The 23,613-nt window shown below is 52.2% G+C and overlaps 1 protein-coding gene across 13 annotated transcripts in view; it reads left to right on the forward strand.

The window, feature by feature from the left end:
* The window catches only part of MICAL2 (microtubule associated monooxygenase, calponin and LIM domain containing 2), a 225,088-nt gene that overhangs the window by 148,928 nt on the left and 52,547 nt on the right, over positions 1-23,613 (forward strand). For 12 of the 13 annotated variants that reach the window (XM_058688266.1, XM_058688267.1, XM_058688270.1 and 9 more), the window contains 5 exons: positions 6,090-6,273; positions 10,208-10,389; positions 16,283-16,357; positions 20,848-21,002; positions 22,249-23,551. In XM_058688266.1, the coding sequence (XP_058544249.1) occupies positions 6,090-6,273; positions 10,208-10,389; positions 16,283-16,357; positions 20,848-21,002; positions 22,249-23,551 (1,899 nt within the window). The remainder of the gene's footprint in view (positions 1-6,089; positions 6,274-10,207; positions 10,390-16,282; positions 16,358-20,847; positions 21,003-22,248; positions 23,552-23,613) is intronic. The other variant, XM_058688261.1, reaches the window with a different exon arrangement.

The raw sequence follows: 23,613 nt of genomic DNA on the forward strand, positions 1-23,613 counted from the left end.
TGGCAGTGAGTGGAGGGAATGCCTGACACAAGCCCCTTCCCAAGCCCCTCCCCCATCCTGCTGGGGGCTTGTCAGTGTCCCCTCAGTCGTCGCTGTCCACCTTACGAGATGGTGGGGAGACCGCTCTATGCTTAGTGTCCTGGACATTTGCCTGTTCGCTCTGAGACATCCTCCCCGCCCTTCCCCTGCTCTGCTCTGTAGTGAACAGGTGGAATCCCTGCAAACTACATTTCCCAGGCTCCCTGGCAACTGGCTTCCTGTTAGGCCTGACCATTGGGTGCACTAGTGGGAAGGTGGAGGGCGGGATGAAGGGAGAGGCCAGGGTATTTCTCCAATTCTCTGCATCCCGGGCAGTGACTGTGTCTTCCCCGTGGTACTTACTCCTGCCTGGCAGCCCTGGCCTTTGGACTCACCGTCTCCTCCCACCGCCCCGTCAGCAGGTGGCTTCCTGCTATTGCTCGTCTCTGGGTTGTCTCCTGATCTGCACTTGGCTTTTCGGCTCATCCAACACCATCGTCATTAGTTTCCTGTAGTAACTTTCCTCTGTTGAACTTTCTGGCTTGAGTTGTATTTTCCTGACTGGATCCTGATAAACTTAGTTTCGTTGCTCTTTTTAAACTTGGTTCTTCAGAGAGAACAGTGCGCAAGACAGCAGAGGGAGTCTTGCCAAGCCCCGAGCCAGAAGTAGCTCTGGCAGTTAGGAGCTGTGTGACTTTGGACAAAGAAGATAACGCCTGTGAGCCTCAGTTTCCTAATCTGTAAAATGGACTTAATAACAATACACAGGAGAACGTGTTGCTTTGCTGTCTCCCTGGGTTCTGGGGGAGCGTGGAAGGGTCTCTAGTCTTGGGGAGAAAACAGGAACAATTTCAGCAGCAGAACCAAGGGTCCTCACCCTGACACTGTAGCTGGGGTCTGGCCAGATAAAGGCCTTGGGACTTGGCTGCTGGGGGTGGTGTGTGAGGACAGACACAGCTTGGCTCCGCTGCTGGAGTGTCCTCTATCACCAGGCAGCAGGTGTCTGGCTGGAGTGCTGGGAGGAGACTGAAGTGCTCGGCTCTGAGCAGAGCTGCTTTCCTCCAAGAGGCCAGGTACAGTTGCTCTGGGAGCTGCTGGATCATTCTCACCCCCCACCCTGTGCACCTCCTTCCTTGGCAGCCCCCAGCCCCACCGGAGTCCTGGATTCTCCCTATGGAAATACATAACTTCAGGCAAAACGTACGACAAGTTGCAGACAGGCCTGGGGGAGGCAGCAGGTGAGCACAGCTGGACCCTCACCTGGGGCTGGCCACTGACACAGCCGTTGCGTGTCCCCGTGGCGACTGATCCAGCTGACTCACTGGGGGGCCCTGGCTGAGTTCTTTTCTGGGTGCCACGTTCTTGCACTCATGCAGTGAAGGTGACAGCACCATCCTTGCAAGTCGTCAGGATGTTAGAGATGATGGATGTTGATAATGGCACTCAATAATAAGTTGGTGTTACTTTCGTTGTTGCCTTCCATTGCTGATGACTTCCATTGCTGGTACCAGGACGGCTCGAGCTAGGACTACTGGTATGTGCATGCAGATGGGTGTTGTCAGGGAATGAGAGAGGGGTCTAGAAGTAGAAGCTTGAGTGAAGCAGTTTCCTCCTGGGCATAGCACTGAACCCCAGAGACCCAGCTGGAGCCTTTGGCCCAGGCCTTGGAGGGCAGAAGGAGGGGAAGAGTATGTCCACCTTTGGGGCTTTTTACCTGGATAAGGTGGTAATCAGAGGAAGCTCCAGCTTCCTTTTTTCAAAATCCTCACCTCCCAGTGCTCCCAGCCCCTCCACTGTTATCTGGACTCCGTGGTGAAAGATGCTAGCCCTGCTGTCCTGAGGGCTCGTCAGTCAGCCATGTCCCCAGCCCTCTAGAAGCTCAGGGACCTAGCCTAAGGCCTTACGCCGTTCCACCCCTAAGCCCTGCTGGCCAGGCCAAAACTCTCTAGAAGGAGGAAGGAGAAAAGCAGACCCCCAGAGCGTTCCTTGTAGGTCTGGGCTGGTCCCCAAGGCGATGCTACCACAGCCTGGCACAGCTTGCCTCCACTGCCTGCAGATACCTGATCCCCCCCAGGCTGCTCTCAGCAACCTCACTCCCCTCTTTTCTGGCTGCGCATGCTCAGCCTTTCGTTCTCCCCCAGGTTATCATAGCCCCTTTCCTAGTCTCCCTCTCCCCTCCTGTTGGGTCCTCCAGTCCGCCTTCCACTCAGTAATTAGAGCGATCTTTCTCTGAGGCCAGTCTGGTGATACTAGCCCTCAGCTTCCGACCCTTCAATGGTTGCTCTTGGAGTGACATCTACTCTTCACTTTGCCATTCAGGGCCCTTTCTGGTTCAGTGTCCATGCAGTCATTCCCACTGGCTTCTTTTATATACTCTCCTGCCCTCCAGCCAAACAGGGTTATTTTCTGTTCCCACGCAGATGGCAATGCTTTCCCACATGGCTTTTGTTCACAGACGTCCATCCCATGGAGCACCACCTCTCTCTTCTCTGATCAGAACCGACTTGTCCTTAACCCAGCAAAATGGTGCCTTAAACCCAGTGTTTATTGTACGGAAGTCCGATCTCCCTCCCCTTCCACCTTGTCCCGCCTTGCTCTCAGACCGTCTACCTGGTAATGCAACTATGTATGAATATGCCTTATCTCCCCTGTGGGACAGGAAGAGAACCATGAAGGCAGAGAGAGCATGGCTGATTGGTTTCCAAACCCCGAGCACAGGCCTGGATCAGAGGTGGCCAAGTAGCACCTGTTGACTATGTATAGCCAACCACAATATTTGTGGTTGTGGTTCTGGCTCTGGCACACGCACCTATACTCAGATAGAAACCAGGTAGACAGTCAGGTCTCTGCTACGGTCATTCTGTGTAACAAGACTTCCAAATCTTAAGGGCTTGTAGCATCCATTTTTCCTGCTCACAGGTCTGTGGGTTGGCTGAGTGGCTCTGCTTCAGGCTGCAGGTTTAAGGGTGGCCTGAGCTCCCATGGGATCGGTCGGGCCAGGCTCCAGACTCGTTCCATGTGCCCACAGCCAGGGACCTAAGCCGAAGGGACAGTGGCCATCTGGGACAAACTCTTCTCATGGCAAACTAGCAAGAATGTGAGTGGGCTAGCCAAACAGCAAGGCCATTTGAAGCCACTGCTCACGTCACATCTGCTCATTTGCACTGGCCAAAGCAAGTGTCCCAGCCAAGCCTCATGTCAGTTGGGCAGGGAAGCACACCTACCTGCCCTAGTAGGAAGGGCTGCAAAATCACAGGACAAAGCATGGCTCTGTTGCGAGGAAGGGGAAAAAAACTGGGAACATACTCCAGCCCAAACTCCCAGAATAAAGGTCACGCACATTGGCGTCCATGGTTCTGTTCTGCTCACAGCCATGCAGACTAGTCCCTGTCCTCTGATGAAATACATGACCATGTGGTGGTGTCTTAACCTCTCTGTGCACCTGCTTTTTTTTTCAGCAGCAAAATGGGGATAATAATACTTGTCTTAGAGGGCTCTGTGAAGTTTAATAGACTTGATACATGTTAAACACTTAAATAGTTCTCCATAAAAGTCTCAGTAAAAGTAAGCTGCCTCTATTATTACTGCTGCTACTACGATACAGCCAAGCATCCAATTTCACTCCTACTCCCCCTGTGCCTCCCATCCACGGCCACACCTGTGCAGAGGTGTGCCCATGTGTGTGCACAGGCAAGCGTGCCCATATGGCAGGAGTGGCCAACTGACAACCCATTGACCGCATCTGCCTGCACACGTGTTTTCACACGTGTTTTTGTTTGGCCTATATAGTATTTCAAAACATAAAAATAAAAAATGTGTTGAGTTATCCTCATAGATGGTAAACACAGTTATGGAGTGGCTAACCTCTCCCAGGTGGAGGCATGAAGAACCCAGCACTTAAGGGTTGGATGCAGCCTGGGAGGCAGTGAGAGAACGTGTCCCCAGAGCAGGGAGGGGTGAGGGCGGCAGCGGCTGCAGGAGGACCCCAAAGCCTTGTGAATTGGACTTAGCACTAGGGAGGGCATGGGGGACTTTGAAGCAGTTTGGGAAGTGGCAGAGGCATGGGCAGGATTACAGGGATTGAGAAGCTGGGTGATAGTAGGTGAACAAGTAGAGAAGCGAGTGTAGCCAATTCTCCCAAGATTGGCTAGAAAGGGAGAAGAGGAAGAAGAGTTGGCAAGGGGGGGCAGGCATGGGAATTGGGTTAAAAATAGTTTTCTTAAAATGGGAGAGCCTCCAGCACATGCAAATACTGATGGAAAAGGTCCAATTGAGACAGAAGTCTGGGACACAGGGAACAGAAGGTAATGACCGCTGGAGGGGGTGGGCGGGGAGGAAGCCAAGTGCAAGTGCGGTGTCAGCCTTAGAAGGGAGAAAGCACATCTGCCCCACTGAGACCAGAGAAGGGGTTGCCCAGCTAGTTCATGGCCAAGATGGAGCTGGGCCTCAGGCTGCCTGTTTTGGTCATTGGTTCACTGATCATTCAACAGGTATTCATAGAGCATCTACTCCTTACCAGGTACAATTCTAGCAAGAAACCAAACAGACAAAGATCACTGCTTATATTCTAGTCATGAGAGAGAGATAATAAAGCAAAATGAATGAGAACGTTGTAGAGATCATTAGAAGGTGAGACGTGTTGCAAATAAAAATAAAGAGGAATGGAGAACGCTCAGGGCATGTTTGCAGTTAAAATAGGATGACAGGGTAGGCCTCATGGAGAAGGTGCCATCTGACCAAAGACTTGAGGCAGTGAGTGAGCGAGCCTTGCAGGAAGCTGTCCAGGGACAGCATCTCCTGGGAAGAGGCAAGATCGGTGCAAGGGGCCAAGATGGGGGGACATGGTCAGAGCAGAGACAGTGGGGCAGTAGTGGGAGGTGAGGTCACAGGGTCCACTGGAGGGTATTGAACAGGGGAACATGATCTTATATTTAACAGTGAGTTGGGTGGCTGTATTAAGAAAACTGAAGGGGGGTGCATGGTGAGAGGGAAAGTGGGGAGACCTGCAGAGGCTGTTTCTATAATCCAGGTAAGAGATAATGGTGGCTAGGGCCAGGGTGGTAGCAGAGGAGGTGGTGATGGGTGACTGGATTCCTGACATATTTTGAAGGTAGAGCCAACCGGATTCACTGATAGCTTGAGTGAAGAATGAAAGAACAAGAGACATCAAGGATGCCACGAAAACATTTGACTTGAGCAGCTGGAAGGCCAAGGTTGCCATCTACCGAGATGGGGAGGGCTGTGGGGGAAAGCAGGACTGGGGAGCAGTGGGGATGAAGAGCTCCACTTGGACATGAGCTTGATGTGTCTGCTAGACATCTACATGGAGGTGCCAAGTAAGCAGTGGGATATATAAGTCTAGATTCAGGAGAAATGACTAGGCTGGAAATATAAATGGAGGTGTGAGTCATTGTTATCTGGGGTTATTTGAACCCAGGAGACCAGATGAGATTATCACTGGCATGAGTCTAGGTAAAAGAAGAGATTCAAAAACAGCCCTGGAGACTTCCAGTATCCCCCAGGTCAGGGGGAAAAGGTGGAACTAGCACAGAAATAAGGAGAGAAGGAGACAGCCAGTGAGGGGAAGGGAACGAGGCTGTGCTATCCTGGAAGCTGAAAGGAGAGCTGCTTCTAGAAGGAGGGAATGATTTGCTGGGTCAAATGCTGCCAATATGTCAAGACAAGAATTAAGAAGTTGCTACTGGGATCAACAGCATGTTGGACACTGTGATTTTGACAATAGCAGTGCAGAGGCTGGTGGGCCTGAGGTAGGCCCTTCAAAACATTTCAGGACCCTCCTGTGGGATTAAGCAAGATAGATATGTGCATTCATGCTCTATACACAAAGGTGTGCTCTAAATGCCGGGGCACCTGCTGGGCTAAGTGGTGGGAATCGCACGATGGTACAGAGGACGAGAAAGTCAGTCTTGGAGTGTCCAAGTAGATGTAAGTCCTGCTGCCCTGCCTACCCCCTGCCCCCAGCAGGCTTCCCAAGCTTCTGGACAGGGGAGCAGGTACCCTGCAGGGCCTGTTTATTCACACCATCTCTCTAGACCCTCTTCTCCTCCCAGCAGATGAGCCAACCTCCCCCAAGAAGCCCAAGAGTGTTCTGGAGCCAGAGCCCAGTGATGTGGAAGGTGGAGCCATCTCTCTCCTGCCTTCTGAGTGGACCTCAGTGAGGATCAGCCCTGGGGAGGACGTAGTTGGACAAGACATGATGGCTGTGTGTGTGCTGGTCAACAGTGATGACAGCAGGTATGCTCAGGCTGCTGCAGGCTGGGGACAGAAGAGGGACTGGACAAGGAGGACAGCATTTAGAGGCTGGCCTTCTCTCCATTCACTGGCAGTGTGGCCTCTCTATACCTCTATGTGCTCATCCCTAAAATGGGGACAATCGTAACACCTGTCTCATGGACAGTTGTAAGAATCTAACAATTAATATATGGAAAGTGTATGGAACAATGCCTGGCACATCATAAACACTGTTAAGTGTTAGCAGTTGCTATTTTCTCAGAGAAGGGACAGGCTCTGGCCCCACTGTCTTCTCTCCAAAAGGCAATTGTCATGATGGCTGCATCACGGGGTGCCGAGTGGGTATCACTATCACAGTAAAATGTAAGATGGCAATGCATGGTGATGGGGAGGCTAGGCTGGGGACTGGAAGAGGCATGAGAAGTGAATCTCTGCTGCCGTAGAGGAGTATTTCTCAGAATGCCATCCTTCCCACCAATACCAGAACCACGCAGAGTGGTTGTTAGGAGTGCAGACTCCAGGCCTCCCCGGGATGCTGAATTCATTCAGGAGGTCAACCAGCAATATGTACTGATTGTTCATTATGTTCTAGACTCTGAGGGCATGGCAGTCACCAACATAAGACAAAGACCTTGCTCTCACAGGGCTTTCTTTCAAACTGGGTAGACAGCCAGCAAACAAGCAAATAGTTAACAGGAAAAATATCTCATATGTTCCTGCTAGAAGGATAAAATAAGAATGTATGATAGAAAGTGACTTGTCAGCTACTTTAGAATAGGTGGCCAGAAAAGGTCTCTTGTATCAGTTATCTATTCTCACAATCATGCTGAGTAACGAAACACTCCAAAGGTTGGGGTGTCAAACAACCACTGTTTATTACACTTAGGATTTTGTGGGCTAGCAGGCTCAGCCCTGCAATTCTTCTGGTCTCAGTGAGCTCCCTTGTGAATTTGGGCCAGCAGGGTCCCACTTGCTTCTGGAGCATGGCTAACTGTCAGCTGGGGTTCCAGGGGGCTGTTGGCCATGGGTCTTTCCTCCTCCAACAGGCAGCCCAAGCTTATTCACATTGTCCCATGAGAAAGCAGAATGTGCAAAGTCTCTTGAGGTCTTGGCTACCCCTATCACATTAGAATGGCCACAGCAAGTCACAAGGCCAGCCAGGATTCAAGGGGTAGGGAAATTGGCTCCACCATTATGGGAGGAGCTACAAAGGTCCATTGAAAACGGGTGTGGATCCAGGAGGGGGATGATTGCAACTGTTTTTTGCCAACAATCTACCACAGCCTCCATGAGGAGGTGACTTTCAAGCTGAGAATTGTTGACAAGAAGGGACCACCATGTGAAGACTGAGAGAAGTGTCATCCAAGCAGTGGGATGCTAGTACATAGGCCCCTGGGTGAGTGTGGCCCAGTGTCTTCTGATGTGGCTGGCATACAATGAGGGGAAGGAGAGTACGATACCCGAAAGTAAGGCAGGAGTAAGGTTTAGTAAGACAGGGCACGGAGTTCAAATTTTGTTCTAGGTCTAATTGAAAGCCATTAGGTAACTCTTAAGTCAGAAAGAGACATCTCATTTCCAATATCCAAAGACCAGCAGGCCTTGGTATGGAAAATGCATGGAGCAGAGATAGGTAGGAGCAGATGTAGGGAGGCCAGGTGGGAGGCTGTGGCTCCAGTAAGAGATGAGAAACTTGGGCCACAGTCAGGAGCAGAGGAGAAGATATGCTGATGGACTGAATGTGAAGGTAAGAGAGAGTTGAAGGGTGGCTCCCAGACTTTGATCTGAGGGACTGGATGAAAGGTGCCATTGTTTCTAGAGTAGCCTTGAGGAGGAGAAGATATCAGGGAAGATGCAGGTTTGTGGAGAAAAGAGTTCTGTTTTGGACCTGGTTGGGGAGTGGGGGGGTTGAGATGTATATCAGAAGTCTTCATGCAGATGTCAAGCAAGCAGGAGAACAGAGAAGTGTCTGGGAGGCAGGGCTGAAGACCATGATTTCGGGGCCAGTGGCATATGGAGCCTATGAAATCAAGGATGCCGATGAGTTACCTGTGGAGTAAGAATATCTTCTCACAGATAAAGAAGAGCTGAGCCAGGACATTTGAACAATCACTGGGCAAGCAGAGAAGGGGCTGGCAAAACCCACAGGAAGGAGAGAAACTAACGGAGGCTGCGTTGTGGAAGCTGAGAGGAGAAAGGAGAAGTTTCGAGAAGGAGGGGGTGGCTCACTGTTTCGGATGAGAATGGAGAATTGGCCTCTGGATTTTCCAACAAGAGGATCAGAAACCTGATTGGAGTAGATGTGGGAGGGATGTGAGGAGAGAAAATGGATACTGCAGTGTAGATAACTATTCATGAGGTCTGGTGTCTTCTGACTCTTGAAAGGGGGCCTAGGAAGATACATTTTAGTAAGTCCCACAGGTGATTGTGACACATGTCTGCATGAGAGCCACTGCCTTGGAGTGCCCTTGGTGATCACTGAGGTGAGAAGGAAGGTCCTGCCCCAGTTCTCACAGCCTTCTGGGCCTCAATTAGACTGGACCATGTCCATCGTAAGAGGCAGAAACCCAACTCAACCCAGCCTAATTAACAAAGCAAATACTTCGGTTCCTTTCACTGGGAAGTCCAAAGGTAGTTCTCTCTCCAGGCAAGGTTGGAACCAGAAACTCAAACAACCACTCTCCACTGCGGCCCCTCTTACAGCAGATTTACAACCATCCCCAGAGAGGCTGTATCCACATGTGGAACTCTCAGCTGCTAAGGGCCTCAGCCCACATCCGTCAGTCCGTGCCCATGTACCAAGATCTCAAGGTAGACCTCCAATGGGTACAGTTCACTTTGCATTGCACCTGTGGGACTAATCAGTGAAGAGCGCTGAGCTGCCATGACCGGCATGCTTGGGCACCAGCATGGATGGAGAGTCCACCAGGGTACACAGATGGAGAAGGAGCAGTGCCCCAATGGACACACACAGGCTGGACTTATATACATAGAGAATAAATACAAGTGGTCATTAAATTCACAGCCCTACAGGTTTGCGCCTCCCCCAAGCCCCGGGCGGGGGGCGGGGGTGGGGGGAAGGGACTGTGTTTTTGCTATCCCTGCTGCCTAAGGATACACTGCTTCTACTTTTCTGCCACTTGAATTCCTGCCAGTCATCCAAGACCCAGAAAAATACTCTCCCTCCAACCCACTAGTCCTCTCTTTCCCCCATCAATTCCCACAGGACACAAGCAGCATTGAAATGCCTGAAGGTTTAGGCCCAGGTCCTAAATGATAAGCTCATCTTACCCCGGAGAGCCAAGGAATCCTGCTCAAGGACCTGAACGTAGGAGGACCCACCTTCGTGCAAGCACATCGGCATATATTTGCTGGGCTTCGTCCTGCTTGGGTCCGTGCTTATATTTGTTGGCTAGGGCCCCAGAAAGTATCAGAGCCAGGGCAGCTTAAACAACAGAGATGTACTCTCTTGTAGTTCTGGATGCTGGAGGTCCAAGATCAACGCGTTGGCAGGCTTGTTGGTTCCTTCCGAGAGCCGTGAGGGGGAATGGTCTGTTCCAGGGCCCTCTCCTCAGTTTGAGGATGGCTGGCTTCACGTGCACTTGGTGTTTCCCATCTATGCCTGTCTGTGTCCAAATCTCCTCTTCTTGAGCGACATCAGTCATAGTGGGTGAGGGTCCACCCTAATGACCTCATTTGAACTTAATTGCCTCTTTATAGACCCTATATCTACATGCAGTCACATTCTGAGGCATGAGGGGTTGGGACTTCATATGAAGGTGGGAGGGGGGGCGATAACAACGCCTGAGGTAACTACACCACTGTCTTCCCCCAGAGCCCCGTGGTCTGCTGGCCGCACTGATGGGCAGGACACGCTGTGGGCCTGGGGGGTGAACTACTGGGCCCTCCGCTTACCCACTGTCTCCCCTTGTTCCTCCAGCTCTGAGGCAGAGCCAGACTGCAGCGGCAGCGAGGCCTCCAGTGCAGAGCCCCGTGAGGAAAGACCCCGGCGGCCAGAGCCCCCACCCCTCCCGCAGCCCCTCACTAGGCACAGCTCCCTGAGGGAGGCCCCGACCAGAGAAGTCTCTCCACACTGCCCTGAGGAGCCCCAAGCTGTGCAAGGTGAGCAGACAGCCCGCCTGGGTGGGAGCCAGGCTTGCTTGATCCTGGGGCACAGGGAGGGAGCGGAGACTGCCCCCCCCCCCCCGGCCACTGTTTCCTCACGGAGAATGAGGGGCCAGTAGGCCCAGCCCCCAGGCTCAGAGGCAGTGAGGCCAGGGTGTATATGGGGGTGAGGGGACTGGACCCAGGCCCAGCCTCTTGCTCCATAAGAAGCTTTGGAATGTCAAGTGGGGTGTATGGCAGAGGGGCCTGACTGACTGGCTGTGGTGTGTCCCGGGCTGGCAGAGATAAGGGGGGCCCCGGCACCCTCTCGCCTGGAGCAGTCTCCTCTTTGATATCTCTTTAGGGCATTCCATAGCCCCACTAGAGAAAGATATGGCTCAGTGCATGGACCACAGCCATCTGGGTGGCACAGCTTCCCTGGGGCCCCCTGGGGACAGCACAGGGCCATCAGCCATGCTTGGGACACGTGTCATGCACTAAAACTTGACCTGCGCAGGAATAAATACACTCTCACTAAGTACCTGTTTGGTTTTCCCAAACATGGGCCCATGGCATCCTCAGGACAACCCCGCTGGGGTCGGTAAGCTCACCATTTTACCAGTGAGCAAACACACTGTTTTCCCTAGGTCTCACGGCTGGTAATCGGTGTGGCTCCGTGCTGGGGCCCTCCGCACCCTAAAAAGTCGTTGCCTTTAGCAGCCCAGCTTGTGTTAATAAAGGTGGCCTTGAATTGAATGTTTTGATTCAGTCAACAGTAACTTGTGACCTCGGGGCTGGGAAGAAGCAGGCTCACAGAAACTTCCCACCTGAGGCACCAACAGCTTCACTGCCCTGGGAGAGCGGGTACTCAGCTTGTCCTGCACACCCCTCTGGTGGCCGAGAGCAGAACTTCCGCCTGAACAGAGAAACAATCTCCCAAGGCTTGGTTTCACAGGAAAACCCTAGCGGGGCCGGCCTCCTGGAAGTTCTGGATTTACCCTCCCCTGTGAGCCTTTTTAAAAAAGGGCACATTGGGGCGCCTGGGTGGCTCAGTGGGTTAAGTGTCCAACTTCAGCTCAGGTCGTGATCTCGCAGTTTGTGAGTTCAAGCCCTGCGTCTGACTCCGGGCTGACAGCTCAGAACCTGGAGCCTGCTTCAGATTCTGTGTCTCCTTCTCTCTCTCTGCCCCTCCCCCACTTATGCTCTGTTTCTCTCTCTCTCTCTCTCTCTCTCCCTCCCTCCCTCCCTCCCTCTCTCCCCCCAAAATAAACATTTAAAAAAAACTTAAAAGTTATTTTTAAATACAATAAGACAAATTGTCATCAGGACGTACTTGTTAAAAACCACTGTGGTGCCGTCCAAAAGGCTAAGCATATGCAGGGGACAGAGCGCTAGCTGTGCTGTGCCCAGCTGAGTGCAGACTGCCTCTGTCTGGTTATGTGTGGCCTCTGTCTCCTCTCCCTGGGCTCCGGCCTCCTCCTTTATAGATATGAAGCCTGCCTGCCTTTCATCCCCTCCCTCCATTTTCTCCTCTCTCCTCAGTTGCCAGGGGATTTTAGGCAAGTTATAAAAAAGACATAATACAAAATTACATGTCACTCTCTATAAAAGATAAATCCCCAAGGTCAAGGTTAACAAAACCAGTTTAGGAGTTAGACTCCAGCGAGGCAGGCTGTAGTCCTAAATGGTTGCTCTAGTGGGATCATGAATTTCATTCTGAGTTTTCTGGCAGCCAGAGTTTGAAAGGAAACACAATTATTATTCATAATAATATTCATAATTCAAAACAATGTATTGGCTTGTAGCAAGTTTCAGATCTGGTACCACTTTTCCTAGTGCTTCACTCTGTAGAAATTGTCCAGCTCATGTTAAATAGATGGCATTGAGGGATTCAGGAGTCCCTGTCTTGAGCGAGGCTGTCTCGTGCAACAGCCCTGGCTGGCAGGTGAGGGCATGGTGACAAAACATGGCTCAGCAGGAACACTTCTTCCAAGGGGACAGGGCTGCGTCAAGTCAACAAGGCAGTGTGGCCAACGCATTTTGTTCCTGACAGTCTAGTTTGATTCCAGAATGAAATACAGAGTAGACAGAGAAGTGGATAGACGGCATGACGTCCAGGCAATCTTTTACTGATTTCGCCTCCATGCATCATGTTTTTGATCGTTGCTAGGCGGACCACATTGTAAGGTTAAGATCTCTGGTACCATCGAAGTGTGGTGTTTTGTGTTGCTAGTTATGGTGAGTCTGTTATTTTGCGAGATAATATAGGGTTGTTATGTTGTGCATGTTAATGGAGCTTCATGAATCACAATGTTCCCTTGGATAAATGGCTCAGAGCTGAGCTGAGGGAATGCCAAACAAAGCCGAGATACTGCTTTAAGAAGACTTCTGGTTTGCACACCTATGCCAATCCGGCGTTATTTACAATTGGCAAAGGGGGAAATGCCCCCAAGTTCAACAACAGGTGACCAGATAAACAAAGTGTGCGATATTCATATAATGGAATGTTATTCAGTGTTAAAAAGGAATGAAATTCTGACACACTGCCACATGGATGAACCTAAGCCAGACACAAAAGGACAAGCATTGTATGATTCCACTTCTACGAGGTCCCTAGAATAGCCAGATTCATAGAGAGAGAAAGCAGAATGGTGATGACTGGAGGGGGTGGGGCGGATAGGAGTGTGGGGAGTGACGGCTTAATGAGTGTCAGTTTGGGATGTAGAAAAACTTCTGGAAATGGATGGTGGCGATGGTTACACACTGTGAATGTCCCTAAGGCCCCTGAGCTGTAGACTTTAAAATGGTTAAAGTGGTAACTTTATGTTACATATATTCTACCACAATTTAGAGAAAGACTTCTGGGACTACCTTGGCTCATCAAGGAACCTATTGTATCTTCAAAGTTCTTCAGCATAGAGCCTGACCAAGATGATGACCTGATATAGAATTTAAGCCCTGTGGGGGTGCCTGGGTGGCTCAGTCGGTTAAGCATCTGACTTCAGCTCAGGTCATGATCTTGCGGTTTGTGAGTTCGAGCCCCATGTCGGGCTCTGCGCTGACAGCTCAGAGCCTGGAGCCTGCTTCAGATTCTGTGTGTGTGTCTCTCTCTCTGCCCCTCCCTGTTCATGCTCTGCCTCTCTCTCAAAAATAAATAATAAAACATTAAAAAAAAATTTAAGCCCTGTGTTATCGAGGTTCAGTGGAAAATGTGCAGTAACGCTCCCCTAAGACACCTAGTTCAGTGGTTCTTAAAAATCTTGTTTGAAAGGCAGATACCTAGGTCACCACCTTCAAGAGATTCAGATTCAGTGGATCTCAGTGAATCAAGAGATTCAGATTCAGTGGAGTAGAGCCAAGTGTCTGCATTTTATGTAAGTGCCCCAGCTGCTTCCATGCAGGAAGGCCACGACCTACACGTTGGGGAATCACAGAGGAGCAGCTCGAGAGAGCCTGTCTGCATAAGTGTGTTGTAAAATGCACACCTAGACAATTAAATGAATCAATCAAATGTATTAGGTTTTGGGCACGAGCTAATTGGAAATGGGGTGGGGGGGGGGGCGGCAGACTGCCCCAAATTACTCTGGCTTAGAAAAGTTGGTATTTATCCATTTTTTTCTGACAATAATTTGACGACAGGATGGCCCAGTGACCTATGGAAGATACTACTCGTTTGTAACAATAAAATGATACCATTCACACCATATGACAAAATACTTACCCTTATTCCTTTTGTAGCAACTCAGGCACTAAGATCTCCAAAAGTGCTCCCTTAAAATAAATATAAATAAAATATAAACTGGGGGCGCCTGGGTGGCTCAGTCGGTTAAGCGTCTGACTCTGCCTCTGGTCATGATCTCTTTTTTTTTTTTTCAACGTTTTTTTAAATTTATTTTTGGGACAGAGAGAGACAGAGCATGAACGGGGGAGGGGAAGAGAGAGAGGGAGACACAGAATCGGAAACAGGCTCCAGGCTCTGAGCCATCGGCCCAGAGCCTGACGCGGGGCTCGAACTCACGGACCACGAGATCGTCACCTGGCTGAAGTCGGACGCTTAACCGACTGCGCCACCCAGGCGCCCCCCTCTGGTCATGATCTCAACGTTTGTGAGTTCGAGCCCCGAATCAGCCTCTCTGCTGTCAGCAAAGAGCCTGCTTCCGATCCTGTCTCCCTCTCTCTCTGCCTCTCTCTCTCTCCCTCCCTCCCTCCCTCTCAAAACTAAAATGAAACATTAAAAAAATAATAAAAAATAAAATATAAGCTGAAAATAAGGGAACCAGGCTTGCTTTGTGCTGCTCAAAACGACTGGATCAAATCATTGCCACCCACCCTGCTGTTCCTGCTGTGGTAAAATAGGTGTGCATGTGGTAGAGAAACCAGAGCTGCTCTCACCGAAGCCTGGAAGCTGCAGAAAGTTCTACCTCTTCTCCCCCTTCCCTCCCAGAGCCTCCCAAACCCTTTGGGAGTGTGTGCACGCGTGTCCTGTAAACACCAGGGATGGAAAAATCGCTTGTGAATTGTAGCTACTTCTAGTAAGTTTCATTCCACAAAGAGAAAAGCCGAGGAGAAGCAACAAGAGCTTTAAGCAGTCTTCTGTGTTTCTTGAGAAATTTCGCCACTCGGTGATTGAAAGGACAGCGCAGGTCAGCGGGACGCGGCTGCCCTGGAGCCCTGCTCGCCCCTGACGTACACTGTCCAGCCTGGCCAACCCCGACCTGCGCCTGCGGGAGGAGCGGGCCAGATCCGTAGGATGTGAGATGCGGAGGCCGCACGCTGTACCTGTCCACATGGCAGGGCTTGATATGACAGCAGGCCTGTGGGACAGGGAAGCCACAGGAGAGAACGGGCTCAAATTGTCTCCAGGTGGAGTCAGGGAAAGAGGGGAGCCAGGGGTCTAAGGAGCTGGAGGATCTCGTCCCCAGGAAAAGAAGCCCCGGAAGTGGCTGCCGCCCGCACCTTGCAGCCCGGCTGACGAGCACCGACGCCCAGCTCTGAGCCCTGGCAGGACGTGGGACTTGGGCCTTCCCCCCGAGATGGGGGCAGGGCAGAGGGAGAGAGAGAGCTGGGCTTTGGCTCCAAACCTTCCCTACGCCATTCTCCCACACCTACATCACTCTCAGAGCGTCCTTTCCTTCCGTACCACCCAGTCCCACCAGGGTGTGCATTCGGGTGTACATGTGGCACCCCGTTCTACATCTCCAGTATGAAGGTCCACCACAGGGACCCGGAGCCTGAGGCCAAATCTGAGGGCCCAGTGTAGGAAGGAGGTACATCTGCATTTCTCACACCCTAAATGGCCAAGACCATGGGATGTCTTGGGATGTTCGTATTGCTCAGCTAATTCTCAAGACCCAGCTGGGTGGAGGGTCTTGAGTACACAGTCCACAGAATCCTGGTTCCCAAAGGGTCTGGAAGGCTCTGGAAGGGAAGGAGGAGAGGAGGTAGAACACTCCGCAGCTTCCAGGCAGGCTTCAATGAGCGCAACTCCGGTTTCTCTACTACATAAATGGGACATTGATGTGAGACTCCAGCTTTGAAGAACTGCTCTGTTAACAAGCAAGCATGTGCACACATGCATGTATGTACACGGGTATGCATGTGTGCACACAAACAGGTACACACGTATGTTAATTATGGGTGACTTAGAATGATGGCTCATAATCTGAGGCATTTTCTGAATGATGGCAGTACCTGTCGCATAGCAGGGTCTCAATACATATTCGATGAATGACTGAATGAAAAGCTGGAGGTGTGCGTCGTAGGGACAGGGAGATGTGGTCTGAGAAAGGTAGGTTATAATTATTGGTCTACAAAATGTGCCACAAGAGAAAAACCCTGTGGTTATTCTGCGAGTTTAACAGACTCTCCCTCCCTCTCCATCTCCCCTGCCCCTTTCTTTTTTCCACCACAGCTCTGCTCCGGGCCAATAGCTTCCAGTCTGTAACTCCCAACAAATACCAGAGCTGCAGAAGAAAATTCCAGTCCAGTGAGTCATGAGCTCTCTGGGAGTGGGTGGGGAGAGACAGGGGCAGTGTCCTCTGGTTCATTCTCAGGGGCAGCTGTTCTCATTCCATGCGTGTCCTCTCTGACCTGGGCTCCTGGATGCGAGCAGCAAGGAAAGAAATAGTAGTTTGGCTTTGTTTCCACTACTGACTCGGGGAAGCATTTTCCAAGGATTTGGGACCTTCCCTGCCTCTTCAGCTCCTCAGTCTGGAATCATGGAGCCTTACAGCTCTACGGTTGCACCTGGAAGAGGTCTTAGCAATCACTGGCTCCAAGATTTTTGAAACACAGGTGGGGAAACTGAGGCCCAGAGCCTCTATGTGTTTTCATTCCAGGCACTGGAGTTCGACTGGGGGCATCAGCCGAATGATCTCATGCAGTCATGGGCAAAGCAGTGAAGGAAGCCACACCCACACCCACTCACATACCCGCCCGCCCAGGCACACACACCTGCTGCTTTATCTGAGCAGGCTTTGACCCCAGCGTCCCAGAGAAGAGCAGGGCTGGGTGAGGGCCAAGGGCTGCCGCGGATGCATTAGACTCCCACTAGGGGGCGCACTAACCACACGCACGGTTGCACAGCATCCTGGGGCTGGCCACATTCTGTGCTGCTCTGCAGCCCTTAAGGAGCAGGCATGCATTCCCTCCCCGGTCATGAGAGAGGGACAGGGACTCTCAGTCCATTTCCAAGTCCACCTTTGGCCTCCCCCTGCTCCCACACTCCCTCCTGGGCCTTGCTCTGGAAGAGGTGGACCCAGGAAAGCCTTGGGTTAGACAGGGGTTTCTAAAAAGAACCATTGTTGAAGTTGGAACAGAGCACTAGTTAGTTGGCTCCTTCCTTGTGAGTCAGTCCTGACTCCTGGCCCATGAGTCATTCTCCCAGCAGCCCTCAGACTCGAGCCCCCCCCACCCCCCACCTTCCTTGGGTCAGGCTGGGATAATGGGTGCCTCTGGAGCTGTACCACAGCTGCACACCTGCAGGCCATTTCACCTGGGGGCACCCTGAAATGGCTCTTGAATCATCTTGCAGTCCCAGGCAGTGAGGGCCACGAGAATAGGGAATGTTTACTGAAGGCCTGAGTCACTTCATTTCCTCAGCCTCCTAGCCCCTCCCCAAATCACAAGAATTCTGCTTCCACCGGTGGGTCCATTTGGGTAGGTGCCATCCAGTGCTTCCAGCTGACTTTAAGGAGTGCCACGAGCACAAGGGGCTCTGCCCTGCTTTTAAGAAGTTCTCGGTCTGGGCTGTGAGCAGCGAGTCTGGGGGCCCCTCCCCCAGCAGGTTAGAGGGTGCTGGAGAAGGCGCGGGAGAGAGAGGACTGCTAACCAGAAGCATGGTTTCTGGGATGGACCTGACGACCTCAATGTGTCTTTAGTTTTCCTAGGTGTTAGTTCTCGGGCCTCTGAGGGCCGGCCTTGAGTTGGGATCGTATCTGTGGGCCTGGCCCAGAGGAGGCACTCAGTTCTAGCTTGCTGAATGAAAGAGAAAATGAGTGAACAAACATATGAACCAAGGAACAAGCCTCCTGCCCCTAGAGGGCACTCTGAGACCTCAGGAAATTTGAGTATTGCCTAAACACCAAATTCTGGGAAGCTGCACCCTGGAATCCCAGTCTTTGTAAAAATCCTCACGGCCATCTTTTTCGTCCTCTTCATTTTGCCCAAGACGAAACCCCAGTGGGCAACACTGGTCCTGTAGTAGTGAGCAGAACCTGGGGCACCATCTCCTTGGTCCACTCACTGCCCTGTCAAAGCTGGTTCTGGCCCCAACCCCAGGTGGGAGGACAGAGGGAGCTGTCACCCTCCCCCAGCTGACCATAGTCACCAGAATGGCCTCTAGAATCGAAGGGAAAGGTCACTGCCGGAGGGCCCAGCGAAGAGACAGTTGAGCCAGAGGAGGCTTGGGGGGCTGTAATATGGGCCCTGGTCTGCTTATCAACCCCTTTGCATGATGGGACCAGAAGGGCCAGCAGCACCCAGGACTGAGGCCCTGGCAGAGGGCACAGCAGCCTGGCTGGACCATGCCAAGCCTTCAAGGAAAACAAGAAAGAACCCGCAGAGAAGGATCTGAGGTGGTGAGTGGGGAGTCCCTGGGCTTACAAGTTAGAGAACTCTTGGCCATAGTTGGGGTCCATAGCCCCCTCTGGAACAGGTCAGCAGTTCAGCAGTGTCTTTATTGGGCACAACTCATGTGCATGGGCAGAAGAGAAGGATTAGAGTTAATATTTAGCTCGCGTGCAGCATTTACTTGGCATCCTACACCGGGCACCACTTTTTACCCCATTTTATCCCCTCAGCCTCCCCATGAAGCAACGCTAGACTTCCCGTCTTTCACATGAGGAAAGTGAGAGTCTAAGTAACTTGCTCAGTGTCAGGCAGCTGGTGTGGGTGTGAAGGAGGCGGGCTTCCAGGCTCCCCCTTTGCCATCCTCTGAGGGAACCCCAAAACCTCAGCCACCTCAGGCAGGTGAGATTTCCTGTCACCTCTCAGCTTACCTCTGGTCTTCCCCTCCCAGGTGGCAGCTTGACGGGCAGGCATCCCTTCAAGCCCTGCCCAAGTTGTCCTGAAGTGGGTGTGTGAGGAACATGAGTGCAAAGAGGCCTCACTGGCAGGGGTGGGGGCAGGGGTTAAAGAAAGGAGAGAGGGAGCAGCCTCCGGGTCACGACCTTGTGAACCCCAAGGCTTTCCTGTCAAGTTTGGTTCCCTAGGTGTCCCTGGCACTGTGTCAGAAGGTTCCAGAGAGCTCCTCAGGGGAACAAAGAGTCAGTCTGTTGAGCTGAGGGGACTTTGAGACAAGCTCAGGAGTTTGATTTGGGAGGTAGCTGAGGGAAGAGAATGAGGGGGCAAGGGAGAGGAGGAGAAGGAATTTGGCAGGAATTTGGCAAGCCGAGGACAGGAAGCAAGGCAACAACTGACTCACAGCGTTTGCCTTTTTAGGCTCGAAACATCTCATTGTGGGCCGCAACGGGGGCTGAGGGTTTGGGTGACAAGCTGTCCAGCCGCCTCCCCCGCATGGGCTCCTGGCAGCCTGGGGCCTTCTCCCAGCAGCTCCTTCCTGCCGCCCTCGGATCTATTCCCCTGAGTTCTCCTCTCCCTCAGAATCATTCCGGAGGGCTTCGCTTTGGAAGCCTGCTGAACTTGTGTGTGTAGTGACTGTCTTGTCAGAGCCCAGGACTGGGATACGCACTCTGACACACATTTGTGTACAAGGAAAGCAGGACAGAATCCTGAAGAACCCCCCGCCCCCGTGTGGTTCCCCCATGCGGATGGGTCTGGAAAGAACTCTTCTGGGGGTGGGGCTTGGGTTTGGCCTGGCCTGTGTGGGCTCCAGAGCAGGAGTGTCTCACCCAATGCTATGGGGAAACTGAGGCCAGGGGGTTGTATTGAGTTAGGAAGTGAGCTAACATCTGAAGGCTGGACACCTCGGAGGGAAATAGGAACGGGTCAGCTGAGCAGCCAGAAGCAGGGAATCTGACAGGAGTGGTTGAGAGACGTTGGTCCTGGGAGGTCTCTGGGGGATAGACTCTACGTGCTGGAAGGGTTCACAGGAGAGCTGGCTGGGCTGAAGGGTCAGACACAGAGTGGACAAATATGAAAAGGAGCATGGCATTTTCTGAATCCCTCTCAGGACATATTATTGGAATGGTCCCACGTGGAAGCAAAGCCCTAGAGATTTTAGATTTAAGGTTACCAGAGGGCATATTTGTGCACACGTACACACGTGTGTGCACTCGGGAGAGGGAGACATGGATCTTATAGGCTACAACTGTCACAATTCTGCTGTTACCAGACTCATTGACTCATTGATCCCCAGGGTCCTGGCCACACTCCTTTCTCATGTTGGTCTGAGCACATACACTGCATCTCATTTGTTCCCTGACCAACAGGAACTTGGCATGAACCCCATTCCATATGCTTCAAATGATTTGGTACTCATTATAACCTCCCTCCCTAGTGTTCTCTCAAAATCTCAAGCTAACCATCCTGAAAGCCCCTTGGTGCCCATGTGAGAAGGAAGAGCCTGATTCATTAGCAGTGACTACCTACACTGTCCGTGCCCACAGCTAATGGCCAGGCATCTTGTGGGAAGAGGCCTCAGATGGTTTATTGACCAAGTGAGTTAACGCAGTCCAGATGCCAACCACAATGGCTTTGGGGGAAACTTCAGAGGTAGCCGTCCATTTCCAAGAAACGCCCTGGAGATATCTCAGGAACGTTCTCATGGGAGTGAGAAGTGCAATGGTTCTTAGACTTTTCATCCTAGGACCTCTTCTCCCCCACAGGCTGTCATTCCTGCATCCATTCCTCCAAGGTCAAACTCTGGGCACTGCAGTCTCAGAATCAGTCTCCAGCACCTTCCACCCTCTGGCTGTGTTTATCGAGTTGGAGCTTCTCTTCAAACCTCCACCTTTTCATGATAAAATAACGTAAAAAAACAGCTCTGTAATGGAGAGTATGTTCTTTCCTTGGCAGGTTCGACACCAGTGAACAACAGAAGAACCATGTCACCTTCAGAGGAAGCTGCCCCTCTTTCTTCTTCCTCATTGTTTTCTCCTTCATCTTCTCCTCCATCTTTGTCTTCAGGCGGTGTCCCAGGGAATGTCCTGGATGGCTTCTCCCCACCTCAGGTAAATGCCCCTTGGGGCCCTGCCCCCGTGTTAGGAAGGTGAGCTGCCTGTGCCCCTCCTACCCCCGCCCTTAACTCTGGATTCTTAGCAGTCTGAGGTCCCCCAAGTGCAAAGCCAGGGCCAAGAAATGCCCACCCAGGCCTTTTTCACTTGTGCCCTTCATGAAAGCTCATCCATCCTGCTCCTTCTCAGCCAGCCCCAGGGCACAGCCACTCACTCAGCAGACTCTGTGGGGCATGGACTCTGGGCAGGACTGTGGCATGCGGAGATGCTAGGACATCTGCTCTGCCCTTGAGGGCCTGGCAGAGAACGTTGAGGAGCTCACAGCTGACGGATGGCAGACACGGAACTGAGGCTGCCTTTGACAGCAGCTGAGACTCTTGGAGGTCCATCCCTCTTGAACAGAAAATGACATCCCTGAGATACTCAGGTTTGAACTGTATCCTCCAGTATGAGTTTATCAAGCCTCTGTTACCTGCCAGACCCTGGTCTGGGCTCTGGGAAATAGGGTGCACGAGACAAATCAAGGTACGTGCTCTTGTCAAGCCCCTGTCCTATGACCTGCCCTTAGGCACCAGAGCTTTTAGCAGGGCACAGCCACTTCTAGAATGTCCCTATGTTCTTCCTTTGCCAAGGGGCCAAGTCCCTGCTCGCTACAAATGGCTACTTTCTCAGTGGAGCAAGGCATGAGTCAGTTCTAGAAGGGTCAGTGGAAAGTCCCGACGGCCATCTTTCTGCCACCACAGCTCCAGCCCAGAAGGGTAACTGTCTCTCCTTCGCTTAATAGTCTCCAAGGAAGAAGCCTTGGCCTCTCGGTTGTTGGAGGAACACACCTATCTACGGGTGGAATGTTCCCTTAGTAGGAACTGTGGCTAAGTTCGCCTTGGGGCATCTGGTCTGGCCACACATAGAGGCCAGGCCAGCTCTACCTGGCTGGCTGGCTGGCCCAGGAGCTGGTCAGTGCAGTCACCTTCCATTCTGGCTTCCAACCCACCTAATCCAGCACCCAGCAAAGCCTTTGATCACTGCTGATACAGGGTTCTAGGCAGATCCCAGCAGGTCCCAAGGCAGCCACTTAGAATGAAGAGTGGCCCTTTGAAATCATCCTAGGCAGAATTCTTTTTTACTTTGGGGTTTGGAGATCTGAAGCGAGGCAGGGAGGGGGACATGGGCTGAGAAATGCCTCCCCATATAAATAAATGCTGGGAATCCCTAAATACCCATTAATTTTGCCCATCTCCTCTAGGTGATAGATTACAACCTGCCCTCACAGGTCTCAAGAGGTCACTTCAGCCCTTCTACCCCAATCTTTCTGAGGCGCGCCAGAGCCCAGGCAGCACCCAAGGACATGCACCTGTATCTGCCTCATGACCAAGTGCTGGAGCGGGCAGAGTACTGCATGGTGAGGCCCCAGACACCCAGCCCTGCAGAGACGGCTTCTGATGGGTGTCAGGAAACAGAGTCCCTTCTTGGGGATGCCAGAAGCATCCACGGAGGCCCACACCCCGCTAGAGGGAAGGACAGGTGCTTGCCAGACCAAGAGCTATCCCCCGGGGCTGGAGAGGACCCAGGAGAAAGGAAAACAGAATCCGGAAGGAGAGAGGAGGGTGGGTCACAGCTGACAGAGGGGAAGAGGCTGGGCTTGAAGAAGTTAGTCCTCACCCCGGAGCAGAAGACAAAGCTGCTGGACTGGAATGACTCCCTCCCTGAGAGTGTGAGCCTGGAAGCTGGGGCACAACCTGCCCAGAAAAGTGCTGACAGTGGTCGACGAGGCCATGTGCTGAAACCAGTCAGCTCCTTGCTGCTCCCCTGGAGAGTGCGAGAGACCCCGCCAGCCCAGGGAAAGGCTCAGGAGAAGACGGGGACCCCAGTGGAACGGGCTCCAGGGGAGCCAAGCATCCCTCCACCCAAGTCCCCACTTCGGCTCATAGCAAATGCCATCCGAAGGTCCCTGGAGCCCCTCCTCCCCAACTCCACCAAGCCAGAATCAAAGCCCTTGCCCACCACCCAGCCACACTCCTGCACTCGCTCGTTCAGCCTTCGAAAAACCAACTCCAGTAAAGACTGCAGCCAGCAGTCCCCAGGGAGAGACATGGCACGCAGGACCTCAGCCTTCTTCTCCTGGGGCTCCCCACCTGCCAGGGCTGCCCAGCCTCCGCACCCTCGCCTTCCTGACCCTGCCTTCCGTACCCACAGTTTGCCCAACCGACCGTCCAAGGTGTTTCCTGCATTAGTGTCCCCATCCTGCCACAAGATGGAAGATGTCCCCACACTCCTTGAGAAAGTGAGTTTGCAGGAGACCTTCCCAGATGCTTCCAGGGTTCCAAAGAGGAAGATCTCTCTCTTCTCCTCACTCAGACTCAAAGACAAATCTTTTGAGAGTTTCTTCCAAGAATCCAAACAAAGAAAGGACCTCCAGGACCTCTTTAGCATCCACAGGGGCAAAGGGGAGCCCGTGGACAGTGCCCAGCCCCTGGAGAAGCTGGCACAGCCTTTCACTAGCACCTGCCTGGAGCAGAGGGTCCATCCTTCTCCAGACAAAGATACAAGTAAGTGGCTCTTTCCTAACGAAAGTCTGCAGTTCGTGCTGGGCAGTTAACCATTCTTACTG

Source organism: Neofelis nebulosa, chromosome 10 (genome assembly GCF_028018385.1).
Source record: "Neofelis nebulosa isolate mNeoNeb1 chromosome 10, mNeoNeb1.pri, whole genome shotgun sequence".
Lineage (NCBI taxonomy): Eukaryota > Metazoa > Chordata > Mammalia > Carnivora > Felidae > Neofelis > Neofelis nebulosa.